Source organism: Leptonotus elevatus, chromosome 16 (assembly GCF_054856555.1).
Source record: "Leptonotus elevatus isolate MCC_2025b chromosome 16, RoL_Lele_1.0, whole genome shotgun sequence".
Taxonomy (NCBI): Eukaryota; Metazoa; Chordata; class Actinopteri; order Syngnathiformes; family Syngnathidae; genus Leptonotus; species Leptonotus elevatus.
The window spans coordinates 7858605-7879697 of NC_141254.1; the positions used below are offsets into that span (position 1 = coordinate 7858605).

At 39.0% G+C, this 21093-nt stretch overlaps 2 protein-coding genes across 2 annotated transcripts; both read right to left on the reverse strand.

Moving 5' to 3' along the window:
* Positions 1–485: 485 nt before the first annotated feature.
* On the reverse strand, positions 486–10171 carry LOC147160555 (hexokinase-2-like). Its single transcript, XM_086097895.1, has 12 exons — positions 9513–10171; positions 9152–9220; positions 7904–7994; positions 5408–5570; positions 4989–5137; positions 4236–4355; positions 4065–4160; positions 3907–4006; positions 3651–3834; positions 3409–3564; positions 2174–2407; positions 486–2060 (listed from the first exon to the last, which is right to left on the reverse strand). The coding sequence occupies exons 3-12, from the start codon at positions 7961–7963 to the stop codon at positions 1874–1876; spliced, it is 1449 nt and encodes a 482-aa protein (XP_085954021.1). The 5' UTR covers positions 7964–7994; positions 9152–9220; positions 9513–10171; the 3' UTR covers positions 486–1873.
* Positions 10172–10335: 164 nt separating this feature from the next.
* On the reverse strand, positions 10336–20161 carry uimc1 (ubiquitin interaction motif containing 1). Its single transcript, XM_086097894.1, has 20 exons — positions 20017–20161; positions 19066–19187; positions 18846–18927; positions 18641–18762; positions 18042–18189; positions 17578–17726; positions 15946–16566; positions 15271–15392; positions 14934–15033; positions 14751–14855; positions 13979–14022; positions 13675–13859; positions 13531–13571; positions 13373–13448; positions 12646–12909; positions 12298–12370; positions 11946–12048; positions 11800–11848; positions 11656–11689; positions 10336–10757 (listed from the first exon to the last, which is right to left on the reverse strand). The coding sequence occupies exons 2-20, from the start codon at positions 19165–19167 to the stop codon at positions 10589–10591; spliced, it is 2589 nt and encodes an 862-aa protein (XP_085954020.1). The 5' UTR covers positions 19168–19187; positions 20017–20161; the 3' UTR covers positions 10336–10588.
* Between the last annotated feature and the right edge of the window lie 932 nt (positions 20162–21093).

Sequence of the window (21093 nt, forward strand, 5' to 3'; positions counted from 1 at the left end):
AAAGTCATATATTTCTCAGAAAGTCACACAGTATATTTGCAAGTTATATTAAGACTAATACAAAAAATTACCTTTTATATAACCTAATCTTACATTCCTATACTCTGGAGAAAATACTAAAATTACAAGACACATTATAACTTTCAACTTGTAGTCATACGACCTTTTTCAAAAAAATATTCAACTTTATTCTCGGAATATTATGAGTATGGCTGGAACTGTAATATTGTTTGTACAATAATGTAAAAAACTGAACTGGCCTTGTAGTGTGAAACGTTTAAACAGACCACTAGGGGGTAGCAGATCAACATTGTTGGGGAAACTTAATCTACATCACAAACGAAACTAGTAAATTATAAAATACAAAGAGAAAGTTTGTTCTTTATCTTGTAAAACCTGTCTTTAGCCAAACAAGGTCAACAAGTCCATGTAATGATTACATGAATGGCGCCTTTTGTGTAATGGTCACATGAAACACCACATAAGCCAGCAGAGGTTTTTGTCTTTAATTTGTTTTAATTCCATGTGTGGAATGTGATAAGAGAGGCTCGCTGTCGTAAATGTTGACGGCTGGATTTCAAACACAAAGCCAATACTACTTTGGCGCTAATGTTGAGGTGATTTGAGGAGCTTCATAAGTTTAAAGTTTTGAGTGCTTTTTTTTTTCATTTGATGTAAAAGCTGTTTTTTTTTTAATTTCAGCTACAAGATGGCAGCAAAGCCCTACTTCTCTATTAGACAGAGCTATGACCTGATGAAATGAAACTCTTCACATCACTTCAACACCGTTCCTTGACACCAAGATGGCACCAAAGCAGTAATTTCATATTAGACAGCGACAGGTTGCAAATATGCTTGTCCAATATATAAAGTAGATATACAAAAAGTCTACACACCCCTGTTCAAATGTCAATATTTTGTGGTGTTAAAAAAAAGGCCACAGTAATAACACATTTCAAAACTTTTTCCACCAAGAATAATTTCCTCTTAAGTCAGTCAGCCACTGATGGCGAAATGAGCGGCATCATCGACGTCAATCATTCTGCCCTTTAAGATGCAACTGCTGACTCGACTCAAGGTGTTCATGCAAGCGCAAACAAACACACTCTCTTGCTTTTTTTTTCTTTTTTTAGTTCCTGTCCTCATTTGACCACAAAACCCAACTTTGTGTTATAGGACGCAAAATCTGAATACAATAGTTTTTCTCCCCCACCAGGATCACCATGTTTAATAAAAATAAATATAAATGTTTCTTGTTTTATATCATTCAAGAAAAAGGGCTTCGGCAGTTTCCCCTGCTCAAGTAACTGCATACATTCAAATTTGTCATTCCAATTGAACTGACTGAAAACGGAGCTAATGTGAGTTGCCGTTGGGAATTTTGACAAACACTATTTCTCACGACAAGCTAATTTGACAATACAGTAGAGTGCATCAGGAAAGTATTCACAGAGCTTCACTTTTTCCACATTTTGTCAAGCCTTATTCCAAAATGAATTCAATGCAGACTTTATTCGTCTCTGTGGAGGGATCAGAAAATGGCTTCCAAACTTGAGAAGTAATCAAAGAATGGGCCCAAAAATAAGTGAACTAAGCTTGTAGCATCAGGTTCAGTTTATTTTTATTTTATAATAAATTTGAAAAAAAAAAAAAAGATTGTGTTGTGTGTAGAGTTTTGAGAATTCTAATTATTTTTTTAAAATCCATTTTGGAATAAGGCTGCAATCAAACAAAATATGAAAAAAGTAAAGAAATTTGAAGAAACAAATGATTCTAAGCCATTTTACAATTAGGTTATAAGATATAAAACTATGGGAAAAAGTCATTAAATAAAACCGAGTTAGTGTCTGAGGCTTTTCGCCCACGCGTCGCCTCATTGGTCTTCGTCGTCGCTGTCCTCACCGTCGCTGTCCTCCAGCAGTCGGGACTGGCGCGCCAGCCTCTGCGCCACGGCCGTTACCATGGCGGCGCCTTTGCCGCTGCCGTCCTCAGAGAGCAGGTAGGTGACATCACACTTGGGGGCCAACCGGCGCACTGTGGCCTGGAGCTCGGCGCTGAATCTGCGGAATACAACATATGCAAAATGACTTCCAATTTGTTTACAGTTTGCATAGTAACAGAATTTTTTTTTCGTTGGCTCGTCTCTAATTTCCTACTCGAAAATGTGTCTTACTTGGGGTGTTTCCGGTACACCGACCCGTCCACCCCCACGGTGGTCTTCAGCTGGTCCAGGCCGCGGCCGACTCGGATGCGGTTGGTGATGGTGGCTAGGGCGGCAGCGCAGAGGCGAGCCGAGCGTGACGACACCGTGTCGCAGACCATACGCACCACGCGCACGTCCACCGGGTCCCACGCCAGACCCAAGTCGCTCAGGATTTTTTTGCCGTTCTCCAGGCCGACGACCTCCCTGAAAGAAAGAAAAACAACACGATATTCAAGGTTTACCTCCCTCTCCATGTGTTGAGAATAAGCTAATAGATTTTGAGAGAGAAAAAAACAAATATAAATGGTACTTTTTAATTATTTTTGGTGAATAATAAATGAGCAAAACATAAAAAAAACAGAGCTATTACCTCATTCACTGGCATTCCGTTAAAACTGATCAATGAATGAGTTCATTACTTTAGAAAAAAAGCTTTAAATTGGTAAAGCTATTAATGTTTTTAGTTTATTTAGAAAATAAGCTTTTAAAGTGAAGAAATAGATTGAAAAAAAAAGAGACAAATAAGCTTATAAATGCGGAGAAATGTAGCAAAAATAAATAACAGCTTTTGGAATTACTTTGGGAAATAATTTAGATTTTGAAAAGACTACTTTAATACTTAAGAAAATAGGCTTTGAAGATCAAAATAATTAAAAAAATATTATTAAATAATACATTGGAAAATTACTTTTTAAATATTTTGAAAAATACACATTTGTACAACAAAAAAATAGACAAATATAAATGAAAATACGGTAACTGGTTTTATTATTTTGGAAAATAAACTTTTGTTTGTTTTACATATATTTTTGGATAAGCTTTTAATTAGAGGAAAAATAAGACATGATAAAAATAATAATTGAATTAAAATTACCTTTAACTTCCCTATGGGTGATGCAAAAAAATTATAGAAAAAACATTTAAAGCAGCTAATAGAAAAAAATATATTTTCAAAAGGATTGATTATAAATAATCTTTTGAATAAAACCTTAAAATAAATATAATTATGCTTTTACCTCTTGCACCTCTGTAAAATGACCACTAGGAAGAAGCAAAGTCTAACAGAAAGCCGCACATCATGCCTTTAAACTCAGTATGAAGTCCATCCATATATATGAATTATTTTCAGCATGTATTGTTCAAGTGTTCCATTGAGAATGACAAGCGATTATCTGTGAAAATAAAAGCCAACAACGAGGACTCACTCTTCTATATCAGAGATGAACTTGGTCTCAAATCCGCCCGGCGACAGCAGTGCCTCCGATGCCTGCCCTTTGAACAGCAGCCCGTCCTTTGTCATCCTCACCAGCAGGAGGCGCACTATCTCGCCCAGATACATGCCACTGATCATCTTTTCAAAGCTGCACAAGAAGCTTAGCTTAGCTTGTTTGTCTCACAGTTGAGGAATTCTGAGTTCAAACCCGAGATGAATCCCAGTCTGACATACGTGTGGATGCCGGGGTTGATGGACGTCTTGTCCACCTGGACGTCAAACTCAGTCTGAATGTCCGCGAGCGAACCGTTGTCACCGAAGCCGCCCCACTCGGTGTTGATGCACATGCGTCCGTGGTCGCTCTCCACGCGTTTCACGTTCTTCATCTCTTCCATGTAGCACGCGTTGGTACCCGTGCCTGCAAAATGGAAACAAATATTTAGCGGATCACCAAAGCTAGCGCGCACGTCGTATGCTGCGCGTTCTTCACCGATGATCATGCCGATCTCGCAGCTTTGGTCTTTGTAGCCGCAGCTCATCATGGTGCCCACCGTGTCGTTGACCATGGCGATGGAGCCGACGTCGTAATCCTGAATAACAACGGTTGATGTTTTCAGTGTGTCGCGCCCGACGACCAATGTAACTCACCCCTCGTCGGTGGATGGCCTCTCGCAGGAGCTTCACCACGTCTTGCCCCTCCACTCCCGAGCACTGGAAGCCTTTCGTCCAGCGGATCAAGATGCTCTGCGGCACACGCAAAGACAATGGTCACTTAAAAAATAATCACAAATCATTTAAATGAGTGTGTGTGCGTGAGACCTTGTCAATTTCCTTCTGATGGCAGGGGAAAGAGAAGGTGAAGCCCAGAGGGAGGATTTTCCCCTGCAGATTCTGCGACTTGAGAAATTCCCCCAGACAGGCGGCGATGTGGTCGAACAACTGCAAACATCCAAGGATATTGTGTTTCAATTTAAAATCATAAATATGAACAAAACATATCTTTGTATGCTCAATGCATTGTTCACTCTCAAAAATTAATAACAATAAAATAAATCAGAACTTAAAATCCTCATTTTAACTCTTTTACTCCCAGCCATTTTCATTGAAGCAATCCCCTTCACTCCTGGCTGTTTTACTGTATTTTGACAGATTTTGCAAGGCCCACAGAATATTGTGTTCTATTGCGATAAAACATGGAACCTACCCAAAAAAAGATTAGTCTCTTCTTTCATCAGGAAAAAAAAGTATATTTCCATCTGTTTTCGTTTTGCAGCAATTAGCATTAGAATATAGCTAAGTTTCATCATTATTCACAAATCTATTTCAAATTGTGGGGGAAACATCTTTGTTTCAACATGGCCCTGATTAATCTCTTTTGCTCTGCTGCCACCTGCTAGCCGTTTTTGTAGTAACTACCATTTCTTCAACCGTTCTTTGCAGGTGAGAGGCTGCATCAAAGCCTTCTGTATGCTTTAGCATAAAAAACATATAAATACGTCGTTGGGACACTTAAAACATTTAAAATAGAACGTATTTATAAGTTTTTGAGAGCAAAAGAGTTAATTTCTGCACCTTTTCCCCAGGTCCTCGCATCATCTCTTGCGGGATGGCGCAGATCTGGCTGTCCATCTTCACCATCCTCTGCTCCTCCTCCAGTACTCGAACGTGGAGCACCCGGAAGTTTGTCCCGCCCAGGTCCAAAGCTAGGAAGTCGCCTTTTTCTGCGGGGTGCAACAACTTTTGTTTGTCCAGGAATGCAATAAAAGAGTAAAATATTCATAGCGTTAATCTCTCCCTCGTTCTTGCCTCGCTAAAAATAATAGCACTAGAAAATGGATGGATGGATATTTGAATGCCATCCTATGTTGCTCACAGCTACTAGGATGTATATTTACAGACTCCTCCAAAAGTAGTTGATAATGATGATGCGCTATCAGGAAATTTCTTAGGGAATGGCTGATTCCAGGTTTTTAAAAATGCCATCTAGTTACCTGTCCCGTCTGGCGTGGCCGTGACAAAAGTGGGCAGCATCTGGACAGCGGCCTTGTGGTGCGAGTGCTTCCCCAGGCCTCGCTTCAGATCGCGCTCCAGGCGAGCGGAAACCTGCTGCATGACTTCCAGGGACAACGTGAACGGCTTCAGGTATCTTTCAACCTGCACAAGGAGGAGAAACGTTTTCGATTTGTTTGTTTTTTTTGGTTAGTAAATATCAATCCAACCATCTAATTTTCCATCACTTCAACCCAGCAATATTTTATGCAACAAACCAACAGAGTGACCTGACTATGAATTAGGGCAGTCAGGCGGCAATATATATATATTTTTTTAATCGTATTTAATCGCATGACTTCATTGTGGTTGTTCGGGACTCATAAAACCGTAGTTACATTCGTAACTGTCGTTCTAAATGTACAAAAAAATATAATCTAATTCATAAAATTGAGTTAAAATTAAAAAGATGTCTTGTACTGTAAGAAAACAAGTGTGATATTGATTTGTGTTGGTAATTTTTCAGCCACTAGATGGCATAATTGCATTTGTAAGACGTTGGTGATAGCTCAGGCATGTTTCTTTTCATATTAAGAGCTATCTAATCTTTAACATGAAGTAACTTGTGCAATTCTGCACATTTTAAAAACTGTAAAATATTAATATTATTATAATTTTGTTGTGGACGTGTCTGTTGCGTTGCGACTGGAATTTCCCCAGTACAGGCTTTCCAAGTATGGGGCGGTCATCAATCGCACGTTAAAAAAATGAGTGGCATTAACGGAACTTTAAATGAACGCACTCATTTTGACACTCCTAATACTAACATAAATGTGCTGCCGTGCTAAAAAGCTGGCATGCAGAGGAGAGCACGGACAGGAAAAGCACAGACGGTTACAATCATCTAGAGAATACAGCAAACAATTTCTGTTTTCCTGTCTCCCCTCAAAGCTGTAAAAACGCCCACCTCCAAACTGCAACTGACCGGTAAAAACAAGTCCAAACGTCGACCGGGGTTTTAGTCACATTTTAACATTCTTAATGATCGCACACGTGTCACAATAGTTAATGAGATGATGACAACAAATGATTGCAATAATGTTGTTGTGCATACCTGTTCTGTTCTCAATTAACTAATTATTTTCAAACTCATGGAACAAAGGAAATCACCACACACCATTTAAATTACCTTTTACTGCAATCTAACTAATTATTTTCAAACTCATGGAACAAAGGAAATCACCACACACTATTTAAATTACCTTTTACTGCAATCCATCTTGCAATAAACATGTAACATAAAATGTGGAAAAAGTGAAGCACCGTGAATACTTTAAAAATGCACTTAGAGCATCCAGAAAGTATTTACTTTTAGAGACTTTTAGATTTTTTTAAGGAAAAAAATATCTAATCAATTTCGGAATAAGCCTGTAACATAAAATGTGGAAAAAATGAAGCACCGTGAATACTTTGCGGACACGCTGCAGGTGTGGACAACTTCTCATTTACCTTTTGCAACAAAAAGCTCTGATACAAACACACAAGCTTGTAAAAGGTGTAAAAGTAGAGTGTGTGTGTACATTGCAACACCGGACCAATTTCATCACATCCTGCTGCTGTTGGTGAATTTCCTTGCTAGCAGGTTGACATCGGGGCTCACTGTCATGATTGCACCCTCATCGTTGTCTGCTTTTATGCTACTAGTGAGCTTTACGTAACGTGAAGCTAAATTGTGACAGGCAGTTTGTCATAATTTTCCAGTAACTTTCCAGCAGGCATGTCAGCTCACGCCTCATTTGGCTATTTGGATCTGGTTATAATCCTGCCCACCTTTATCTGCAGGGCTTGTTGCTACGTGACTTCATTCCTCCATCATGACTCAAAGAAAAGTCCTCGTAGGAGATTAAAATTGCTGATGTGCATTAGAAACCACACCGTCCTATATGAAAGTATGTCTTAAAAGAGACACATTTTACATATGTCCACAATTTAAAACAATTCCTCGGTGTCTTAATAACATTCCTGTGACCGTCAAAAATACTGCTAGGCTGAAGAATTGCAGCACTTTTTACAGACAAAAACGTTTTCAATCATGGATGCAGCACTTCATACACTGTTGAGTATGTGGCGTCTGCTTAACTTTTCACTTTGACGTGCTAGGATGCCCATGAGGTACACATCGTTGTCATGCACTAATACAGTACACTACACTTTGTACACCATTGCTTGAAACTAGCTGTGGAATAACTTGATGTGGCATTTATTGCAAATGAGCATAAAAGTACCCCCTCAACAGGAAGCTTTCGTTACTATGGCAACTAGAGCGGCACTGCAAAGCACAACCGAGGCCTGTATTTTCACTCAAGGAGGGAGCACTTTGTTGCCATACCACCTAATTCCACCTTAGTTAATGTGCCCCTGTAGTACTGCTGCAGTGCATCTTGGGACTTGTAGTATAACAACATATAAATCAGGCATGAGCCAGGGCTAACATGCACCTTACTGAGTGCGTCCAGAGGTATACCGTCAACATGGATGGTGCTGATGTCGCCGTTCATTTTCACTGGTCTTTGCAATTCTGTTATTTATCTGCAGAGAAGATCAAAATGAATGAATACAAATTAAATATGTGTTGAAGGAGCAGTTGTTTGAAGGTTTATTGTAACTGTTACATCTTTGCCCTCTAAGATAGATCTATAGTGTTTTGTATTATGTTAGCATTAAGCTAGGAGACCTTTAAGATGAAGTGAGAAATTCTGTTTAAATATATATACACTTAGCTATTCTTGTTTTTATGTGTGTTTTATGTTGCAGCTGTGTGTGTTAAAGTAGCATTTGTTCAATGGTTCATAATTACATCTATGCTAGTTTCACATTATATATTAGCATGAGTCTAAATATACAATGTTTGATTCTCTTTTGTTTTAAGTGTCAGCTTTAAACTTCAACTGGTTTTGTTATCTGAGAGCGTGATAACGGGTTCTGAAAAATATATATTTTTTAAGTGAGTTTTCTTTAGTTTAAATGTGTTGAATGCATATGGGAGGGCTAAAACAAAAAAATATTTTTAGGGATGCACGATAATGGTATTTTCAACCGATACGATACGATAAACCAATAATTTAGAACGTGCCAATGTCGATAACCGATAAGTAAGCCGATAATTGTTTGCAAAATTAACTTGAATACAAATATACTTTCGAGTCCTACTAAAAGTACAAATACATCGAAACATTTGTAACGCACCATGAAGCTGAATTTCATTGATATCTCTGCTTCAAAGACAACCAGTAACTAATTTTGAGTTTGTCAAAACAAAACAGTCATGTTTTAAAAATTCAACAAAAAACTGTGAAGGTAACATTTTGGGGAGGCACATCTTGAGCCACAACCACAACAGATGGACCAACGCGGTAAGTCTATTATTATCGGCGGATTTCTTTATTAACTAATTTATCTGTATAACGTCAAATTGGTTGGTAATTGCCGATAATTATCGGCCACCGATATTATTGTGCATCCCTAAATATTTTACATGGCCTCTCTATATGATCAGACTTTTACTGCGTCTGGGACTTACCGTGGATTAATGGTAACTAAGAATTAAACCCAACAATCAATGTTAACAAAGGGCTAACATTGAACGATGTCAGATTGTGCCTGAGGATGCTTGTTTTCCAGGCGTGGACATTTAATACTCCTCTATTACAACAAAACCCTCAAACATGACAGCGCCTTGTCCTTACTTGGCTTAAATACACGCCCACTGCTCAAGTACGCCGAAATTTCCCAAACTGTTTTCTCTCTAACACAATCTGTTGAGAGAAACAAAGACAAATTTATACATTTAAGGGATTCGTGAGTATGCTGAGAGCAAGGAGAAGAATTTGAAGAAGCCAGTCAATCAGGTAAAACAAGTTTTAAAGCCTTAAAGGTGTACTCCATGAAAGGAAAAAAAGAGTAGAGAAACTCCACTTACTATAGCAAGAAAACATTTTGGTGTTGTCATAAATGCTGCACAACTGCTGCGCTCAGGTGCAATTTGACCCAAATCCATTGCCGGCAAGTCACAAAATCTAGTCTAAAAAAGTAGAAGACATTACTCACCTCATCTGCTGAGTCCTCTCGCAAACTAAGTGAGCTCAGCCATAAACTTCCAAGCACAGGAAGACGGCGCGCTTAAAAAAAAAAAAATGAAAAGATGTCTAAAAATGCAAGCAGTCACATGAAGGGGGCAGCACAGACTGGGTGGAAGTTGTGACATTGTGAAAAACACACACGTGTGTCTCAATGTGTCACACGCACAGACACACACACACACGCGGCAGCTTGGTGAAGAAACACAAAAGATCCAACCTGATGAAATAACAAAAATATTATTAGAGTGAAAAACGGAACTGTCTTGCCACCATATTTAACATTAATGAAGATGTGCATAGTGTAGAAGTGTATACTTACAATTATGTCGTAGCTGTCCAATGATTTTTTTTATCAGAAGAGGGAAGCAAAAGAATTCCACTTTTTCCCACAAAAAAACTTCTTGCTTTCTTATGCTCTGTGCCATTTTGAATCACGTTGTTCAATCAACTGAACTTAGTCAACCATAAAACTTTGAATCATTCACCCGCAAAAGGGGGAGAAAATGGAAGTAATAATTCAAATAAACCCATTTACTAAAATAAACATATATTTCAAATGTTTAACAATATTTTATTTATAATAAACCAATTAACCAATCATTTAATGAAATAAACATTGTATTTAACCAGTAGAAGAAAAAAAGAAACTACATGAATTGAGAAATCTTGGTTATGTAAATGATGTGAGCCATACATCGCACACCCACGTTTTAACCATTATTCCCACCATAGTGTTAGTTCCAATTTGAATTTAAATGCGGATTCTGGGGCAAAAAAAGAGAGATAAGCACTTAGTCGAGGTTGCTGTATTTAAGGTAATTCAAATGCTCATGAAAAAAAAAAGGGAATGTTTCAGTACAGTACAGTTGAGAGGGAGTCTGGAAGCATATGAGTGAAAATATACAGAACAAGGACTCCACTGCATGTTAACATTTAAGTGCATTGCATAATATATGGATATAAAACATCAAGTCCCAAGGTGGAGTGACGTTGGCCACTCTCTCTCATTAAGGCTTATTGGGCATCCCCCCCCCCCTCCTTTCTTCACCTTCGTTTATGGCTCGGTTTCTTCAGTCGCTGCTGCCGCTTGAAATTGACGAGACAGTCGGTGGCCTCCGAAATGGGCGTGAATGACTTAATGGGCGAGTTGCTGACCCCCTGCATGGAAACGCGTTCTTCCTCTTCGTTGTCGTCCCTCAGATCGATGACATCGCTGAATATGAACAAGGTAACATTGCCATTTTTTTTTGTCATTCCAAAGAAAAACGGTGATAAGTTCAAATATAATTTTAAACTGGCATAAAAGAAATTGAAAAAAAATCTTTCTATTTTATCATGATTAACCAATAATTATAAAATAAAGAAAATGTCAAATGGGTTGTAAAATTGTCACTTTTAATTTTACATATTAGAATTAACCAGTTATTAAACTATACTGTATTTATAATTAATGTATTATCATAAACCAATTATTCAATATAACATCTTATTCATAACTATTTTATATAAAAACAATTATCATGCAGAATTTAAAATATAACATTTTCAATTGTAATATTGTTTATCATTTTTCAAGTTGTAATTATAACCAAGTATTTAAACATTTTAAAAACACAAAGCTCTTAAATGTTATCATGCATTTATAAAATTTTCATTTTACAATTTAATTATTTTCAATAAATCAATGAACAAATAGCTTAAAATGTATTTATCGGTTAAAACAAACGTATTATAATTATTCAGTCAAATAGACATTTAATGTATTACTGTATAAGATTTTAAAAATATTTCTATTCCTTTAATTACTTACAATAAGAATTTGAACAGGGGTGTGTAGAATTTTATGTCCACTGTATATGCACCAAAAGTTTTACAACCTGCCTAATACTTGAATAGTACTTGTATGAGCCATTTATTATTATTTTTTAACCAGTTCTACACATTGATCCTGCTGTCAATCAGTAAGCTATAGTTATCCAAATGCAGATGTGGCGTATAAACTGACCTTACTTAACTACAATAGCTAAGAGGCCATTCCAGCCTTTTAGGCCATTCGGACAAAAGCGTCAAACCAATACGACGTCGGAATTGAGAGTTGACGGACAACTTACCCCTGCTGGAGTCTGCACCTGGATGGACCGGCTCCTGCAAACGAGGATATATATAAATTCACAAACTCTTCTCATCGTCAATGTCGGCTGCTTTTGTAGTTTAGCTTTGACGAGAGCGAATGATGATTGACGCATCGGGCTTACCGTCATGCATGCTTTCTACACGCTCCAGAGCTGCCAAAAGATTTCCCTTCTGGATGGTAAAACAAAACAAAATCTTCAATATTTAATATGACGAAATATCCAGACAAATAGGTAAAAATATATATATATATGTTTGTGAGTCCTACCCCGGATGTTTTAGCCGCCCGCCGCTGGATGCAGAGATCTGTGTGCTGGCTGTAGTCTCGCAGGGCCACAGCCTTTTGGCAGATGTAACATTTCTCCTGGATTCTGTGGGGTGAAACACCCCAATAACCCTCCCGTCAAGGTTTATAATTGCATGTTTAATCTAAAAAATAAAAAATAATCTAATACACACATACAAACATAAATGATGAAAAACAAATATTTTTTTAACATACGGTATGTCAACTTTACTTCATTTTGTCTCATAAGACAACAGAGCTTAAATTTTTTTTTTTTTTAACTCAAACAGATTAATTAGAAACCAATTAAATAATGAAAAAAATGTTTTCATACTTTTCAGTGGAGGAGGCATCACTCTCTTCCTCAGCTGCCCACCTTTTTCTTTTCCTTCTTGGCTTCAAGGACACTAGGTAAAAGCAGAGCCGTATATAGAGTTTGGCCAACTCGGTTTCAGCAGGGTAACAAGATGGCGTCCATATGTCATCTGGCCAGCAGTTGACCGCGTGATTGGTCAACTGCTGGACACATGACCTAAGGACGCCATCTTGTTACCCTGCTAAAACCGAGTTGGCCAAACTCTGTCTATATACGGCTCTGGGTAAAAGGTACAAACACTGACATCAAGTGGTCAAAAGGCTGAATTGTCACTACAAATTTTTGGATGTCTTTCTTTTCTCCAACCTTGCGAGCATTCATCTGCAAGCTTCCAGTCGTCCATGGCCGCGGTGTCGCCCTCGCCGTTGCAGTATGCTGCGTGTCTCTCGATTTTGCCCGCGGGGAACCTTCCCTGGCAAATGGGACACTCTACGGCAGCTTCGAGGCTGACGGACTCCAGCTCAGGTGTAAAGGACCTTCCAAGTACTCTTTCTTCCTCGTCATTTGTCGTGGAGGGGTTTCTTGCCATGTCGTTGCCGACGGGGCGGTTTGTCTGAGTCTCTCCGTTGACTGCAAACAAGTTGAAGAAACCTTCTTCAGCATATTAGCATCCCCATGGTTAATTAAAGACTAAGGGTTTTCCTTCATACAACATTTGGCGGTCGGCTGACTAATTTCGAATTTCATGTTCATGTCCAGTTAAGGTTCACTGTCAAACTAAACATCAAAGTTTCAAATTCAGTACATGTTTCATAATTAAAACCACCACGACTTTGCTATAAACAAAAGTCTGCTGGCTTACTGCTGACACACAATGCACAACGAAATACAGGCTAATGAAACTAGCATTGATGCTGTGCTTTTGTAACCCTTTAAGCGTCTGACACTTGAACGTCTCCAGCAGTCTCCAACATCACAAAAAGTTGCTAGATTTGTTTCTACTTTCTGCTTGTTTTAGTTTTTTAAAGAAGCATCTTTTGTTTTGTTTTATTTGATTATTTTTATGTGTACGTCTCCTTTAAGAAAATCTCACCCTCCATCGTCTCCTCCTCATCCACAGCTTGATCATCACCTCTCGTTGCAGTTTCAGGACACTCCAGGCTGTTGGGCTACAGCGGAAGACAACAAAATACAAGTCGGTGAGGGTCATGTTTAGAAGATAAAAGCTCCATTGCAAATGCAAGCGGTCACCGTAGATAGATCCGTGTGAACGTCCTCACTCATTGGGGTCTCTGTGGGTAAAAACAAGTCGCTTTAAGAGAGTAGCAAAATATACTTGAGCTAGATTTCCACCATAGGTCTCAGTCAAGAGCATACTTAAAAGTATTGAAGTACCTGGACAAACTACACAGTCGTCAGTGTCTGTCTGATCTCCCTGTTTACATGGAGTCTCTTCCTCCATCTCCTCTTCCTCCTCCTCATTCTCTGCTTCTTGATCCTCCTCTTCCTCCGTCTCCAACGGGAGGCTATCCACCTCTTCTTGACTGCTGAGTTTTCTGCCTTTCCGTCTGAGGCCACGCCTACAACACAGGGTTGGAAATTAGTTTGGTTGGCTTGGTGGAAAGCAAAGCGTGAGCCTGACTAGTTCCTGTGGATCAGATTTCAAGCCTAAACGCTGAAAGTGCAAGCAGGTTTTTACCTTCGACGAACTTTCGCGTTGGAAGAGTCAGATAACAGGGATTTCTGAAAAACAATTATCACTCTTAAATCAGGTTCAATCACTTTCCAGCTTCAGTTAATGACATAATAATCTGAATCAAGGCACTCTGAGAATGATTAATTTATTTTAATTATGCCTAAACAAGAAAATTTATATTTGGCAAAAATGAACCAAGCAATGGAAACTATACAAGGGGAAATATGCCCCAAATTAAGACAGAATTCAAGCCTGTGAAAGTAAATGCTTAAAATTGCCTAATGATTCCACAAGATGGCAGCAAAGCTCCTCAGCTTACTTCAACATTGTTCCTTGTCACCAAGATGCTACAAAATGGATGCAATACATGAGGATCACGTCAGCCGGAACCCTGGAAATGTCCTTTTATGAATTCTTTCTCGAGTGACGCATGCGCGTAAGGGATTTCCGTGCTGTTTCAGCACCGCCAGGTGGCGGTCGTTTGGGACTCATAGAACCGTGGTTACATACGTAACGGTCGTTTCAACCTCTCTCCATGTCTGTCAGTTAGCTTCAATAGGTGAGTAGTTTTATTTCCATTTCATTTTACATCGGTTACTTCTTTTTATACTTATATCAAATATAGTTTTAACTGTACCTGTACATTTATGGGTAATTTTGTTTTGGAAATAGAACATATAGTCTTGAAAGGGCTTGTGTTTGACTTTGGTAGTTCTACTTTAGAGGCGCACTATTTTTTTGTAACCATTAATGCAAAGTGAACGAATGGTCGTACCTCTGACTGTGGCAGGATGGCATTCCCCCACTCGACCTTCCTCAACAGACACCGCTGAGCCTCCTTCAGACTCTTCTCGTACACCTCCATCTGGGCCACGATCACCTGAAAGCAACATAAGAAAGCCATCGCAAGACATTTCCAGACCTGGTCCGCTCAGTTCAATTCTGTGGAGGTGACTACCTGTGTGTAAGCATCTGCATCCAGACCACGTGGACAGAAGGGGACCCCCCAGTAGTAGTGAACCGTAGACTGGTTAGGGTCAGGCTGCTGAGTGTTTAAACTGCAAATGCAAAAATTTGATCATCGAATGTGACTAAAAGATTATCCTGAGTGAATACCCGGTGGTGTGGCTAATCAGGATTCCTAAATGTTAAACCAGTTTTATTATTTGCCTCGCATTTATTACTTCTTCTACTACTATTTTTCCATCAATTCTGCCTCCCACAGGTCAGTCTTGGTACTGTGACAGACATTGTTCCGTGTGTGGTGCGCTGTTGTCGTCATGGTTTGTTTTTACCTGCAGCTGGAGACATTCATCTCTGGGCCTGCTTGGGTCACCTGCTTCAAATGGGCTGCCTGCGCATGGGTCTGTTGAAAACTCTTCTCATCCGGGTAGACTGGACTGGGTGAGCTCACCAGCTAAAAGACGGTTAAAAGAGAATTACAAATTGGGGCATTAAACACAAATCTCCTGGATGCATCCGTTTGGCAATGTACGAGCACTGAAATTTACCAAACAAACTGTTTTTCCTGTATCCTGTTACTATAAACATGTCCACCGGATTTCTTGTTGATCGGCAAAACTGGTGAAGAGGGCGGATTTTGCTGCTAACTTTTCAGGAGTGAGTTTTAGGTGGTTGAGTTAAAAAATACATATTGTCACCAGCAGACGCAGGCTTGCAAAAATTGGCGAGTTTTTGGGCAGGTTGAGAGGCCCCCCCAAAATGCCGATTCATTCAAGGCTCATTTGGGTGAACACCATATTAGGAGTTAATCAAAATACAAAATCTGGAATTTACCCAAAATGACCGACCTACTGTTTAATGTCAGGTATGGGTGCTTAAGACTTTTTGCACGTTCTGCTATGACAGACATGTCGACCCAATTACACAACACTCGGAAAAAGTGTTGTCGGGGGCTGATTTTTACAAACATAACTCTTTAAGGAATGTTCCAATGCGGCATAACGCACCGTCTCATCTGCGTCTTCGTCGGACCAGTGAATCGTCGTGTCGCTTGTCAGCTCCGTTTCAGATGATTCGTCTGCGACACGGGGAAACCGATGCCGGTCCACGTCGGCCAATTGGACATCTCGGGCGTGCTTCCTGTCCATCCCCGATAAGACGAGGCTCCTTTTTGAGTGTGTTGAGTGTTTCGAGTAAGCAAGTTTCGTGGAGGACGCCGGGCTGCTTGGGAATATCGGGCTCAAGGGCGGACAGGAAGAAGGCCTCGCAGACGGGTTTAAGCTCTCCTGAGAAGAGAAGATGAAGTCCGAGTTTGGTCCGTCCGGGCTGCTTGCTTTGCCATCCGGAGAGCTGTCGTGTCGAGCTTCCTCGCCAAATGCCGGACTTTTTACATACTCGGCACAATCGTCTCCCGTGTCCGACTCGCAGAAGACAGGACTTTTGTGGCGTGCCGAGGAAGGGACGCTTTCGTCCATGAGCTGTGAACAAAGCATGAAGCCGTATGTCTTGCAACTTTGCAGCACGTCCTGGCTCAGCTGAGAGGACAACACCCTGGCTCTGCGTCCGCTCATGGGGAAGACGGGGGATTTAAGGAGTGGACAGTCGTCAATCTGCGTGGAATCGCAGCTCTGGTAGAGAAAACAAATATGTCTTTATGTGATGTATCCCATTTTATTTCATATTATTCCATTACTGTTTTGTTTTAGAAAACTATTTTAGTAATTTGCATTATAACATGCTTTATATTGAAATGTTTTATTAATTCAGTTTTTATTTATTTTTAAAATGCTAAAATATAACGACAATTTTAAACATTTTATTTTACAATATAAACGTTATAAAAAAAAAAGTAATCTCAAAAATATATTTTATTATCATTGTAGTATTATTTTTACACTTAAAATATTTTATAAATGTATTGAAGTATGTTTTTATTAAATGTTATTTTTTTTTCTACTTGTGCTTCATTTCAAATTCTATTATTTTAAAATATACTGGCATAGACCAGTGTTTCTCAACCCTGGTCCTCGGTGCACATTATCCAGCCTGTTTTCCATGTCTCCCAATTCCAACGCAGGTAAGGATCGTTATCAGGCTTATTATATAGTTTGCTGATGTGCTGCCATTGGAATCACCTGCGTTGAGAATAGGGAGACATGGAAAACAGGCTGGATAGTGTGCCCCCAACACTGGGGTGGAGAAACACTGGCATAGACAATGGATGGGTGGATTTAGAACTTTTTTATGATAAAATATTTAATTGTATTAAAATGTTATGTATTATAACATATTTTACAAAATTTTTATTTAAAATAAATAAAACATGTATTTTCCCTATTTGTATTTTATTTCATTAATGCCTTAATCTAATCTACTTTATTCAAACATTTTCTAAAATGAATTTTAGCATATCAAATTAATTTTCATTTTTTTTGAAAATATATTTTATTATATTTTTAGTTTTAAAATATTTTTTAATTTATGTTTTTATTTTAGTTAATAATATTTGTATACTACATTTTATTCTATTTTTGGTTGGAGAAAACCCACCTCAGAACGGGGAATACATGTAGCCAAGATTTGAACCCCTCAACCTGCAAACTGAGGCAGACTTGCTAACCATCAGGGCTGTGTCTTACCTGCGGCGAGTCTAAAAATTCCATCGCCGACTCTAAGCTACTGTGCAAAGCCTGAGTGCAGACGTCGCGGCTCGGCGACAATTCCGGCAGAGGAGTTTCCTTCTTTTTCCGCTTTTGATCTTGGTTCGTTTCCTCTTTCCCTTTCACCTCTACAATTACACGCACGCACACGCACACACAAGCAGTCAGGAGCAGAGCTGAAATTATGACACTATGTCTTTTGTGCTTTATTCCTTAAACAAGTACAGGTTTTACAATAAGTTATTTATCATATGAACCAAGTGCAAGGGCCCTTCCGTTTATGACAGAGTTCCATTTTATATCAGATAGATGGATGGATACAGTGGATGGTTGGACTGATGCGTGGACAGATAAGACGGATAGAAAGACAGATGGATAGATAATTATAATACAATAACAAACCAAGCAAAGACGCTATGTAGAGGTTTTCATATGTAACTTGCCTTGACTTAGGTTTGTGCAGACATCCCCCGATGCTGCCATATTGATGCTAAACTCCGCCACGCCGTTTGAGTACGAATATCCGGGTCGAGAGCAGGCTTCAGTCAGCAGGCTCTGACTCTGAGAGGATTCCTGTCTCTGGTTGAACATCTACGGGGATTAAAAAAAAAAAACCTCTTGGAAGAACAACTAAAAACTTATGTACAGTTAGGTACATGTTTTTTTCAAGAACTTATCCTCCCTTAAAGTGCTGCAGAAAAGCATTGCTTTTGTGCAATCTTGGTGCCTAAAAACTATAAATGAGGGGAGAAGCTCCATTTAGTCTCATAGGAAAAAAATGCTTTGCTGCCATCTTGTGGCATCTATAGGAAAATATTGCTTCATCTTTATCGAGAAAACAATGTATATATGTGTTTAAAAAACAAGAACATAGATCACTGAGTTAAAAAACGGGGAAAAAAAGGCTAATCGGAAAGTAGTAATTTTTTATAGGTTGCAAAATCATCTGTAACTGACTTCATTTTGGACTTCCGCTACTACTTGTCATCTTTTTCACAACACAAAATGAACTTCATAGCAGCTTTCATTTCACCGTACTCACACTCTCTGTGATGGCTTTCATCACAGCCGCGTCTTCCTGCTGCACTTGGTGCGAACTGAGCACCTGAGCTTCTTGCGCGCTCAGGTGCAGGGCCAATGCCATCATCTCCTCTTCTGTCATTTCTGAGGAAGAAACAGATACAAACAGATATCCAGTAAATATGGCTTGCCATACATGTTTATCATTAAGGTGAGATATTCTCTACCTTTAGATTTGACTTTGTATTTCCTCTCTCGCCACCGTTTTTCTCTGTCCGACAAGGACATAAGTGAGGCAGAGCATTCATCCTGGGAGAACAAAGACACGCTGCTGTTAACGGGGGCATGTCAAATGTTAAGTTACATACAAACACTGTAGCATGTACAATGGATTTAAAAAGGCTACTGAAGTGCAGGGTTCCCAAGTGGATTTTTTTTTCTCTCTACCTGTTGCTCGTCATTACTGACAGCTTTGTCGTCCTGTGAGTCTTGGTCCAGTGGCTGGCTTTCAGGGGATCCATCCCTGTTGCATTGCTTCCTCTGAGGCATCCTGCTTGGCTGCACTATTACTTTAAAACGCAACACAGCTTCTGAGGTTATATTCGATTAGTTCATATTTTTCAATAAATATATTAAAACGGTAGCGCACTACTGCTTTTTCAACTGTGGTCTCGTAAATGAGTCAATGTTGCTCATGAGATTAAAAACTGAAGGTGATAGACCCTTGTTGATTGCCACCAAAATGTGGAATAAACTTATTTTTGTACCAAGAGCCGCATGTCTAGTTAGTTGCAGCCAAAAAATAAAGGTTGAGCTAGGCATTCCAGTTAGGACCAGATTGTTTGGAATCGTTTTTACTAACTACTGTATTTTAATATTGCTTTTTTGGTATTTGAAAAGCTTTAGTATTTTTGAGGTGGTACTCTAGCAACCGCTAACTGGAGAGAATTTATTTGAAGAAGATGAAAAATTGTCAAAAATACGTTTGTTTGTTTTTAATGGTCTTTCACATTCATTCAGAACTGCATGAATGACTATATTCCATAATTGGTGAAACACTGTTTGAGTCTGAGTTTGAGTAAAACAAAAATACTTTCTTCTCCACAAAAAACATGGTAGCACTCATATGACAGTCGTGGATAATGTTTTCCTTCATCATTGTAGCATGAAATGAAAAACTCGCACTCAAAAGAGTGCATTTGACGTACAAAAAAACAAGACCAACTGCTTGCTGTACTGTAGCTTCACGGCAGGACACGAAAACACGTTTTGAATAGACACACAAAACGAATATAGGACTTTTAAATTGTAAATTTGCGACAGTATATATAGCTTTTCGTTCAACTTCACGAAGAAATAAACACAGTGGGTGAGCAAATTGAGTTGATAAGCACTCACGTCGTTTCCCCTCACTTTCGCGGCGCCATGTTTGTTTCTGTCTGCGTAGTGACGTAACATCTACGTGTGTCGCGTCATTAACGATGCCTTCAAAGACCAAAAGGAAAAAACATATTTCACGATGTCATGTTTCGTTTTCAGGCTTTGCGGTCTGGGTTGTTCATCGCTTACAAACACTGAATTGGAGACAATATGTAGTATTTCTAGTTCAATCTGACGAAGGTAAAATCCCAGACAGTTGATCAATTTAGCTTAGATGTAGTTTCCCTGACTTCCGCGGCGGTCATGTGAGGACAACGTACAGCGTCTGCGTGACGATGCCTTCAAAGACTGTAAGAAAAACAACAACATTACAATCGCCAGGTTTGTTTTGACGATTGCTGTCTTCAAATGCGGCCAATACATCACAAAAAAAGAAGGAAAATACTTGAGCTGCGAGCAAACATCAAGGGCCCTCGCAACCGTGGCCACATTGGGGATACTGACACATAGGACATTAACCCTTTATGTGGAAAGTTTTATGAGCTTTCACCCAGGTCTACACACTAAAAAAACGGGCCTTATTTAATAATGATAATGATAATGATAATGATAATGATAATGATAATGATAATGATAATGATAATGATAATGATAATGATAATGATAATGATAATGATAATAATAATTTATTGTGATTAATAATTTTAGAAATAATAATGTTGAACCACAATGCAAAAGTAATATCTGATTTTCATTGGTAATTTTTTTTTTTTTAATGTATTATTACTTTTATCAGAATCAAGTGAATCACTGTGAATTTTTCTTTCATTAACATATACAGTAGGTGGACCAACAATTGAAAAATAAGTCGTCATCCTCCTTGTATGCTGTGTGCTGTCCCCCATCAAAAGTGATCGATTTACAGTGATTGTGTGTTGTGTATGTGTTTCACATGTGCTAGGCGTGGGCCTCTGGGGAAGCTCCAGCTGCTAAGCCTCAGCTCTGACGGGCTTTTTCTCCTGCTTCATCAGTTAATTTATTTTTGAATCATCAAGAAAATGTAATTGCAGCAAGATGATGTTTGCAACGCACAAT